The 12492-nt window shown below is 31.3% G+C and overlaps 1 protein-coding gene across 3 annotated transcripts in view; it reads left to right on the forward strand.

Moving 5' to 3' along the window:
- LOC113404101 (protein cycle) overlaps nt 1-12492 on the forward strand; it is a 97140-nt gene that overhangs the window by 29442 nt on the left and 55206 nt on the right. For 2 of the 3 annotated variants that reach the window (XM_026644861.2, XM_064220539.1), the window contains exon 1: nt 10873-11026. The exons of the other annotated variant lie outside the window; for it this stretch is intronic. In XM_026644861.2, coding sequence (XP_026500646.2) covers nt 10932-11026 — 95 coding nt within the window. In that variant the 5' untranslated portion in view covers nt 10873-10931. Of the gene's footprint in view, nt 1-10872; nt 11027-12492 lie in introns of those variants that run through there. 3 annotated transcript variants of the gene reach the window in all.

A 12492-nucleotide genomic window follows, 5' to 3' on the forward strand; every position in this document is an offset into this window, starting at 1 on the left:
TGCGTCGTTTGCGTATCGCTATCCGCTTAAAAAGGCAGGAATTGTGGAAAGACAATTCTTGGTTTTTACACCAAGATAATGCACCATCCCATACTGCACTCATAATTCGTGATCATTTCGCCAAAACTCAACCCACATCGTTCCGCAACCACCGTATTCACCTGATCTGGCGCCGTGAGACTTCTGGCTGTTCAATAAGCTCAAAAGACCGCTCGGGGACACCGTTTTGATACGATAGAGGAGATTCAAGCCGCAGCGAAGACGCAACTGAAGGCTATCCCGGAAAGTGACTACAATCAGTGTTTCAAAGATTGGAAAATACGTTGGCATAAGTGCATTGCATCGGGAGGGGATTACTTTTAAGGGGATTAAATTGATTTGGAAGAATAAATAAAAAAAATTCAAAATATATACAATGTCACCTTATTTTTTGGACACAATATGTATTTTTATGAACTTGTGTGAAAGACATTTAGATATATATATATATCTATATGTCTTTCACACAAGTTATATATATATATATATATATATATATATATATGCGAGTTAATGAGATACCTAGGGAATGCTGTAATAGCGCGGTTGCAAGAGTACACTCTTGTTTCTATTCAAGGAACAGTTAATGTCTCACGGCTGGGTAAATTACTCCTCTACATTGGATTCCTACGTCTCCCTTAGAGTAGTCTTCTAATCTAAATATGATATATACTAATTCCGTTTAGTATATATATATTTAAATAACTATTACGTTTCTTATAAAACTCCCTCATGATAACTGTAAAAATGTTTTTAATACATGTACTTTTGGGAAAAAATACGCTTTTTTATCTTATGATATAAGTCTTATCAGTTACATTAAAGATGTATTTACATACGACATTAGAGGTTTTTTTACATAATTTTGTTTTACAATATAACTCTGGATGAGAAAAACAAAATAATCCCTTTGAAAAGGTTTTGTCTTAATCTTAAAGCCACGCTGTATTTAATATATACCGGTGGTGTCTTTGTACCAATCCCAATAGAGAGGTATACTACTCGCTATATGTACTATTGGCACAAGGATTATAACTGAGAGCGTATAGTTAGCGGAGATTTGTACAACGCCAGGGGGCAAAATTTCAGAAAATCTTAAATCTTAATTTGGTATATTGCAGTATTATTTATTTGAAAGAATATAAATTTTCTTAAAAGTCCATAATTTTGTCGTCGTTGTAGTGAAGACATTAGACACTACATAATAGTGTCTGTTGCGAACACGCAAATGATAGATCGGCTTACGTGAGGACCCCTTTTGTCCCTCACTCGGTTCTCGGACGCACGTCTAAAACAAATCTTATCATCGTGAAGGACCTTTGTATGAAGACTATGTAACAAAAGACAGTATAAGTTTTAATTTGGTTTCGTATAGTTGAATATAAATGTTGCAATTGTGTCTGGTTCGATATCGTGTAACCAGCTATTCGTTTTGTAATGTCATTATCGTGTTTTTCTAAAAATACATTCGTTTTTTTTTTAAATATGTTCTGGAAGAATATATCAAAAATACATTTTAATAATGGTGGATATGTTATTATTTATTCGGGATTGTAAATGAGGAGACGCCAATATAAGCAATGTACATAATATATATACAAGACGATACAGCGCGTTTCTGAGAAGGTTTTAATATATAATATCATATTTATATGACATATATATGGTACTTGTCCGTCCGCCGACCTATATCATAAAATAAAAAGTATAATGATACTTGCTACTTTCTACAAAAAAATCTTACATGAAGGGATAATCTTATGAGTTGATAGTCACCGCTGATGCTCTCAAGAAACTAGTGTGTCATAAAAAGACAATTGTGACTCAATCTTAAAATCTAATTTCATATCACTGAAAGAGAGGTCGGGTTTCGAGACTGAGGTCAAACGCCGGAATTCCATTTAAGGTTTCAAAATACACTCTCGACTTCGAAAGTAAAAAAGTGATGTACATTGTGTGATGTACACCTTTATAAATCTAGGCCCCTGTGAGTCGAAATTAAAGAGGAGGATCAATGAACTAACTGTTTGACTAACGGCAGGACTTTGAAACCTACTCTGGGTTTGCAAGAGCTGATGTTATAAGTACCTGCATTTAACTATGATTATTCTGTAGAGCCCACAGTAATTCAGTTTGAAAGGTAGGCTAATCTGTAGAAACAAAGGTAACGGGTAAAAGCCCATTTTTTAGTTTAGTTAATAAATTTATATTATTTTGAATATGGCTTTTTTGTTAATAAATGTCTATATAACTTTTTAGTGTTCTAGATGTCACCCGGTATTTATATGTTAAAAATTAATCAGTTTGGAAATATTCGATATCAAATAAAACGTTCGCCATTCAAAATTATCAAATACTATAAGAAACTGCAGCTTTACATGCACAAACATTATTCAAGTTAACGAAAAGTTAAATTATAATGAGTTTTATATTCCTTACTTAGGAAATAATTGATTCCCCGTTGAAACTTCCTCCCCTATTTTCACACACTTGAGGATTGAATTCTGTGTTATAAAAACTCAAAATATCTCCATAGCGAATTTCACCTAAAGCAGTTAAACAGTTTAAGCGTGAAGTGGTAACCGACAGAATTGCTTTCGCATTTATAATCAAATTCACTGTGGCGGCTTCGCTTCCCCTTTTGCGGTTATCCAGCGGCTTATAAAAAAGTACACCATGTCCATCGTTGAGGTTCAAGCTCGCTTCATCATTCAGGTTTATAAAATTCGATTCAGTGGTTTCGCCGTGGAAGTATTATTATGAAGTAAGTAAGATTGGCGAATTCATGCAAACATACTGAATGAATGAGGTTCAAAATAAGCTTATACAAATAGTTTATTATGTTTTTCGCGCCATTACTGTTAGTTAAATACGATTTTCGACGATTTTCGCGGCTGTTTTGATTCCTCGCTGGGTGTGTGATGTTTTGGGGGGCGTGTCGTGTGGGCGGTACCTTTGCGATGTCTTACCGTTTCTTTCTCTTCATATACTTACCTTACTTACTTATGTACTTGCCTGTGACGTACAGCACGATTCGGGAATAGAAGCAAATAAGTAATCACACCTGCAGCCAATTTTAGGGTCAATTAAAATTAAACTATTTAATCAAGTCTTAGTTTATTTATCATTCATTTTGTATCAATAACATTCGACTAGATGGTTATAAAGCATATAACGGTGTGGATTTATATAATTTTGTCTACAGACGTGGACAACTAAATACATATAACTCCTTTTACATTCAAACTTTCAATAAGCACCAGTATCTTGATGATCGTTTCTTTAAATAATGGGATCTAAATGATAGTCCTGAAAATTACTTTCCGTACGCGCATACGATTTGTGTGTCGTTGTGCGCTATAAAAATCTTGGACTGTAAACTAGAATGTTCTATACTCAATCATATTAAATTCATATTAACACACACACTAGCACAAGCATATATCTATATAATAATAACACCACACTTAATAATTAGATTATACTGACTTAAGGCGCCAACTGGTCTTGTACAGATCAGTCTCTTACAAATAATTACCGTAGGCATAATATATTAGTTTCCTTAAAAAAATCTTTAACCATTTCTGTGTGAGAAAACAATAATAAAGTTCTTATTATTTCATTCATACCGAATCAAAAACATCGTTTAATAATTTTATATTTTGTCATTTCATACGAAAGTCGTTGACACAGTTCGACTTACACAAATTTTCTAAATTTCCTTTGTTCATATTTCGATACTGACACACATTACATTCAAATAGTTTTCGATTATACATGTCACGTCTCTTGTTATTAATGTAAACAGGGCTGTAATTATATATCGTATTTAAAAAGTATCGGATATCCAAATAAACATAACATAATCAGCCTGTAAATTTTCCACTGCTGGGCTAAGGCCTCCTCTCCCGTTGAGGAGAAGGTATGGAGCATATTCCACCACGCTGCTCCAATGCGGGTTGGTGGAATACACATATGGCAGAATTTCGTTGAAATTAGACACATGCAGGTTTCCTCACGATGTTTTCCTTCACCGCCGAGCACGAGATGAATTATAAACACAAATTAAGCACATGAAAATTCAGTGGTGCCTGCCTGGGTTTGAACCCGAAATCATCGGTTAAGATGCACGCTTTCTAACCACTGGGCCATCTCGGCTCTTTAATCAAGACTGAGCGTCTTGATTAAAATAATCAAAGTTCAATGTTGATGAATACTGCACGTGTTTTTTTTTCTTAATTCATTTCAAGTGGCGAGCAATAGCACGACCTGATGAATAAGGGAGAATGAAAGTGTACGTTCCTTGAGCCTCTAGTAATGAGATTTTTCTCACTCAGTTTTCAAATAAATATAACAGCAATACCATTTAAGTACAGCTGATTGTTGATTGACTCCTTGAACGGTAAAACTTTATAAAATAATTTCAACGACGAGCAACAAAAAAAAAATAGAAACATTTGAAGTTTATTAAAAATTAGTTGTCGTCCACAGCTACGCTAGAATAGACATTATGGCACTCACCTGTACCCCTAGTACGAGTTTCAATACTTCATGCGTTCATAACGTATCGACTTCTCGAAAACGTTTACGAAGTATTTGTATTCGGTAGTATGAGTTTGACATTACACGTTTGCGACAAAACCATGATAACCGTCGAGCTACTCGAAATAGACTACGCCACAATTTATATTTCCATCTCACTTACACGCGCTAAAAAAGGTGAGAAAAATATATTCGGCCATTTTTATTGTATTTGACATTTGTCGCAAAGTATTGTCTCTAAAATTTTGAAGGTTATATTATCGTATTTTACAATGTTTATTTTATTAAAAGAAATAAAAACTGTGAATGTATGCATGTGTAAGTGTTTTAGTAGTGGTGAAAAAAGAAGAAATTACATTGAAACATGATTGGCTTAAAGATTAATTTATCGGAGTTTGAAATTATTATAAAATTCATCAAGAGGTATGTAAACATAAATTTATTATTACGCTTAATATACAATACGATCCGTAATAATTGTAAGGTCCGTAAATTTATAATAGAGATTAGAAACGTTTTAAAAACTTATAAATAGTGTATATTGTTTTTAATATAGAGGAATTTGAGTAAAACTGTAACTAACCTAACCTACAAGTATTGTAAATTTAATTTCCTTACAATTTTACGTTGATATACTTATATTTAAATTGTTGTTCTAATTTGTTTATAAAGTTTAATTTGAGACTAAGTGTCTTACTTCGCGTTTAATTGCGATGTGTCTTGTGTGTTAATTTAAACAAACATACATAGATTAATTTTATAGATAATATCCTCTTTTTTTGTGTGAAAAATTCCATAATAAATCAAACTTAACCAATTCAAACTTATGTTTAAATGATTATGTTATATTGATAATACCCAAGTGATGTTTGCTTTTCAGTATATTATAATAATATGCATATCTAATTATCATTAGATTTATATCTAATATTATTTTTTATTATCTAATATTTCTATTATTCGATTATAATTATTCTATTATCGTGATTATTTTATGTTTGTGAATTTTTTAATAAAAAAATATTGTTTGTGATTATAGTTCCAAAGAAGAAATACAAACCTAGACACTACTACAAATACATCCATGCTGTATTTTCCAGTTTGATGCTACATCTATAACTTCAAGAACCTTTGTAAAAATATAGTTTAATATATTTAAAACAAATAATAATTATTTCATAACTAGTGTTTTATTTTTCCTAAAATATAATTATATGTACTACATATGTACATGAACTAGTACGAATTATTTATAATTACTAACTAGTTATAATAGAAGCTGCCTCATACTGTTTGATTAATCCATGGATAATGAAATATATTTTGAACGAGGAAAAAAGACACTTTCAAACTTACATACCAAAATAAAAAGAATCATTGAAGATTACATGAGAGATAAACACCTAAAAAGGCATTAATTTCATCACGATGACAGATTATAATCTTGTTAATCAAAAATTTATGCGAAAATTTGATCACATTTTTATCTTTACACGGTATCCCCGTTAACGAAGCTGGTCAAAGCTGTCGATCAATATTATACGCGCAATATAATTTTGCCGGATTGCAGTTAGGTATGTAAAAATAATATTGGCGCATGCAAAGAAAAAGATGATCGATGGTGACCACGTCGGCTAATCTCAAAGAGATTTCTCAAGATTTTATACAGGATATATTATAGCGCACAAATGTTGGCGTGGTGCACGCAGGTGCATTTTCTGGTAGCTCATTCTCATAATTCGATGGGATGAGAAATCTAATTCGACCGAAAACAGTTCAGACGCAGGTCTAGCCTTTTTACGTGCTTTTCGAGGCACGGTTGTGTACCAACTCCTAGCCTCCGGGCTACTAGTAATTTTTTTTTTCGACTGATAATCTCAATAACTTCTTATAGCCAGGTCTGAGGTTTGAACCCTGGACCAACGAGCCACTAGACAAACGAGTCGAGTCGTAATATACTTCGACACGTGTATATAAATCATTTTTGGCTTAAGCTTATCGTTTATTTTTTTTAATAAAGATAACATATTTCGTTGAAAAAACTTTATTAAATATTCCAACATCCTGATTTATAAAAAAGCTGAAAAGATTTTTACTAAACCCGTACTAATGTTTAAGTATATATTTATCTCCACGGATCAATAAGGTGACAATCGAATTTATTATTTAAACTCCGTAATTTAGGCTGAATTTATTTCTCATTGTAATGGTTTCTTAGTTTTTCAAATGCATCTCTTACTTATATATCTATCTATCTATATATCTATCTATCTATCACGGCACTGTTCCCATCAATAAGCTATATTAAAAAATATATAAAATACTATATAGTCAATATCTGTTCAGAAGCCTAATGTGAAAGTTCTATATCCAACAGACTTATCCAGACGACACAAACAAAACGCAGACGAATACATAAAATCCGTAGAAATTTACTTATTCTAATTTAAATTTGACATTACACTGATTTGCTCTAATTGTGTGACTATACGATGTCAAGCTAATGCCCTATGTAGAAAAAATATTTTTATTCAATGTTTAAAATCACTTTAATTTATTAAAAAGTATTTTTTAAATTTTCAATTACACAACAAAAATATTACTTTCGACAAATACTAAATTAAATAGTTTTAAAAGTGAATAGAAATACCGAAATTATGACTTTAAATTCTTACTCAGAATGTTAAGGGATGAAACTGCAGCATAGCTAACGAAACTTTATACCACAGATTATTCGAGCCATGCCACGCCATAAGCTCAATCATCTAATTACTTAAAACACTTTGATTAGACTGTCTTTGATATGGCGTAAATTATATTCATCTACAAATATTCCCATTTATATAACTCCGCACGGGCGCAATTCATCAATCAAATTTCCATAACACAAGTCCATTAGCTACTTACATTGGGATCAGAGTAATGTATGTGATGTTGTCCAATATTTATTTCTTTATTTATTTATAACTATTATTATAAATTCGAAAATGAGTTGATTGGTTTGTCCGTCTTCCACGGTAACGGATCGACTTATTAAAGTAAAAGAGTACGAGTACGAACATTATACGGAAGTTAAGCTTATAAAATACAATCTTATTGAATCTATATTTATATTATAAATGTTAAAGTTAAACTGTCTATCTATAAATTTATTTATCAAATATATTGAACCTGTTTCTACAATTACACCAATAGTCATATTAGAGCGGCGGTGAGGTTACCAGAGTTATCAATTAACTGTTATCTATGAAGCAAAGTCTCAAGCCCCAAGATCGTTTTTCCGTACTTATAAAGATTAATGTTACTTTTGCTAGCCGCTATCTTTCTACCACAAATGTTACAATAATAGAAATAATAATATGTATTCATTACGTATGTATATGTTTCATTTCTCCGTTTGTCAATGATGTGGAATATCTCTTCTCTCGCTGGGGTTTTCGTAAGCTGGGCAATGATTTCGTTATAAAGCGCTATTTGATTTGTGCAACGAGCGCACGTGCTGCTAGAGCTCTCTGACTCATGATATTAATTAAGTGAGATTATAATGTTCATGTTGCTTATTACTAAGGTGGAATGTCAGATGTTACATATGCGAGTACATAATATGCGACTATTATATATACTATACATACACGATTCTACCAGCGTCCTTTGTGGTCATTTTATTTCGGTTGTTTTGAAGTAAGTTCCTAGCTGTTATACATTTTTGGGGAGACAAGTTTCATAACGTGTTTGTTTTAAAGGCATTTTTGTAGAAAAAAATTCAAAAAAATATTGAAATAATATATTTTTCCGTCAATAATTATTGTTTTAATATTGACCAATAACCAGTGTTTATTCGTTTTTATAAATCACAAGAAAAAAATAGATCTTAATTGATGCTTTTTTTTAAAAAAAATTTGAAGTTGCAATTCTGACTTATTTTGAAAAAAATTAATAAAAGTGATAACTGTGATAACTATATTATAGTGACTATACTATGTGATAATTATATTATATAATTATACACGCATATGTTTTTTTTTTCATTTTTTTCAACGTTCTGTAGTAATTACTGTTTAAATGAAGTGTTAGACCTAAGTTAATAAAAACAAAAAAATGAAATTGTCTAATTGACTATTAATATCAAACCAATGCTAGCTTATTAATAACGACTCGTTAACAAATCTGCAATCTATAAGCAAATAGCTTTTTTTTAAATATAGTAACCGATCATCAGAGTGTTACATGACTTAATCCTGCCTCATCCTTGTACAATCAGACTACATCAATAACATCACACTCACCCGCAAGAGGTGACTTGTTTCCCCGAATCTCATTTAAAGCCAACTTGTTAAATTTCCTTCAGTGTCTTTGTTTTCTGACCATTTAAATCCAGGTATCTTCAAAACAATAGTAAATATCATCGTGTAGACTTCACCGTAAGCCTATAAATTGACAGTGAAATAAAAATATTTATTATTCTGTTTCAAATTATCTGACATCAGATATATCCGGTTGCGATCATATATTTAACGAGCAACTGTGATGTATATATATATATATATATATATATATATATCCTTTAAGAAAACCATTGTTTAAAATAAATGCGGACGGAAGAAGTTTTTACTTTTATAATTGTTGTTATGTATATTTAGACTCATAATAGAGTCGTTGTATATTAAATCTTAAAATTTAATTTGGGTATAATTGGTTCCATGGCAAACCAGCCAGATTTGTTTTTAAAAATAAATGATTACAGCAACTTCTGTATGTCCATAATTTCATCATCTGTGTGAGTATTGAACTGAAAATATATAATACATATACAATCGTACATATACAATTCGTAGAATAATGTAATCAGCTTAAAATAAAAATGTTATTTATTCGCTGAAATAATTTAATTTAACTTTTGTAACTTGAGCATTATATTTTTTGTGAAAAAGAAATGTTCAAATTTAAGTGTATATTGTGCGAAAAGATAGGCTTGATCAATTTTAGTCTTTAAATCTGCTTCCATTAGGATCATTGTTATCTGCATCGCCTTGTTGCACTATTTTACAAAAATGATATCAGAAAGCGTTTAAATACACTATGACATAAAAATTAAACGTGTAACTGAAAATTCAATAAAAATTGTTACTAATCCCTTGCGTGATAAAGGTATGCTATAAAATGGTTATAGAATATCATACTTTGATAATGAAACAATTGCCTACTGACCATTTAAAATAACCAACTATTATGGTTAACAATAACTGCTAGGCAAAAACGTAATCAAAGTGTTTGTTTATTTTGTAACTATGAAGCTAATGTATAATATCCAAAAATGTAAACCAAATAATTAACATAGATATTTAATAACAGACTCGATGAAATATATTAAGAACGTTCATGAATAATCCGATTACACGACATAAAATTGTTATTAAAATCACATCCGAATTAAAAAAAAAATGTTAAAAAATAAGTTTAAATAATGTTATACAACATCGTATATAATAGAAAGAGACAGAGAGAAAAAGAAAGAGAGAGATAGATTGCCCGGGGAGAGCACAACGCTTTTACCTTACTTGACTATTTCTGTCAGTTCACTCTGCTTAAAGCCGCTATAAAAAACTTTGTTCCAAAACAACATAGACGAGTTACAAAGTATTTTAACATTTTCGTATTAAATGTTAACATAATTTAATGTAATTCAATACAAATTGTATTCAATTAAAAATAGATTTCTATAACTCGATAAGTAGTTAAATTGACACGTCTACTCTTCAAAATCCGCTCCGACTTCAAGCTAAAAAACCAGGACTTTGCAAATTATTCCATGTCCATAGCAATTATAAAACATCGGTCATTGTGTGTGAAATAAACGATTACTGAGATGGATTACATAACTTTACCCACACTCATTAGTAAGCTATTACAGCAACACATAGCGTCCACAAGCGTCAATCTGAAAATATACGCTTTATTACCTCAATTATGTATTCAAGGTTGTCTAGACTATATCACTGTATCTCTTACCTGAATTTCAAGTTGCCTTAAAATAACATACGATATATATTTTTTCATATATGTAATACGTAAAAGCTCCGTCTACATATATATAATATTGTTATAAATTGCGTAAATCATAGCCGTTTTTCAAATTAATATTATTTTAAGTAAGTGCTAGACTTAATATATAACGTATGTTCAAAACCTGTGTTCCTTTAAAGTCAGTTGTCGTTTAAGTAAGCGATGTTCGAATAGTGAAGATGTATAAGGGTTGTTAAGGGCAGGTCAGTGACGGCTCGTGTGTTAGCTCAGCGCGTTGGCGGCAGTTAGCAGAGAGAGGCCGAGACGCGCGGAGCGGTCGCGTGATCATGGCGCGCGAATATCCGCGCGTTCATGAGTTTTATCTCCAACTACACGATTTGCAAACACCACCTCCACATTATCACTACCCGTATGAAATACAGTAAGTTATACGTATTATCGACAATATTCGTTTGTAACTACTTATGTTTATGTTTTTCTGTTACAAACCGCGAAAGTTTTAAATATTTTTCGATTGTGCATTATAAACAGTTTTAAATATGCTGCCATTTTTATTCGGTGTTGATGAAAGAATAATAAAAAGTTCTTAACTGCGAAATTATGCTAAAATATTGACAAAAGTTAGCGCAGACAAATTACTTTTAAATATATTTTAGCTATGTGTACATAAAGTTACGGTAAAATATGAATTTAGTGATGGATATAGGTATTGTTTTCTGTGGCGTGTTGAATGTTGATTCTGCAATTACAAGAAGGTATGTCTCCCAAGATAGACGCAACAAGTACGAAGGGACCGTAAAGTGATAAAGTGTGAACGAAGCCTAACATTAATAAGCCTCTTTCAGCTTATTCGATTAGTGTTTCTATTACTTTTTATACTTCGACTTCGAGACGTATAAGCCTTATTTAAAATAGATTCAAATTTTTACATGTGAAAAATTGCGTTGTTGGTAGCAACAGTATTGCGAACTGATTTAACTTAAATTCATAGTATGCGTGGGTGTTGTCAATCAACTGATGAAGTTTGGACACATAGTTTCCAGTTACGACATAAGATAATTGTCCAAATTTTATTTATTTTAGTATATTAGAGTTTTAAAAATATTTTATTAAAAATTTTGAAAATAGTTTAAAAGATGTCCAGAGTACGTAAATCGTAAACAAATAATATAGCGCAAACCTCATGCACATGGTTGTACATGTGGCTGAATATCATCCGACGCATGCCGGTATTTTTCACGGTGTTATCCGTCGCCATAAAACGTGAGATGAATAATTACATAACCAAATTATCCGCATGCGAACTTGCTAGTCAGGCTTTGAATCCACACCGTCTGTTAAAATTCATCTTTTCTAAGAACACGTGAAATACTTACGGTTGAATTTTTAAATTTAAATTAAACAATTAAAATAAAAGGGATTAAATATTTCCCATCACGAAAACTTTTATTTTACGTAAACACTTGTATCCACGAACGTGTTATTAATTTCGTAAGTGTAAACAACTGACGTAGTCCTTGCTCGAAGTTACTCAATTCTTTAAAAGAACTTTTGAAAGTTTTTAAACTTGGATATTTTCTAGGTGTTATTTGGCTCGTTTCTTTCACCTGGTATGATTCTAACTTCGATGAAATTTTGTTTGTGTTACTGTGTTCGAGTATACAGTCCAAGTTAGTCGTTGTAACTTAACGTTAAGTTAGCATTGTAAGCAATTTGTACGCAATGGTACCTACCTTTTATAATTCTGCATAAAATCTTTAGGATTCTGTAATAAAGTTGCAACTGACCTCATTTATAAAATTCAATTTCCCTATTTAGTATTCGATATTGTTTTATTGTAAAGGTTCAGTGCGTGGAACACTGATCTTAATCAATACTTCTGTATCT

The sequence above is a fragment of the Vanessa tameamea genome, chromosome Z (assembly GCF_037043105.1).
Source record: "Vanessa tameamea isolate UH-Manoa-2023 chromosome Z, ilVanTame1 primary haplotype, whole genome shotgun sequence".
Classification (NCBI taxonomy): Eukaryota; Metazoa; Arthropoda; class Insecta; order Lepidoptera; family Nymphalidae; genus Vanessa; species Vanessa tameamea.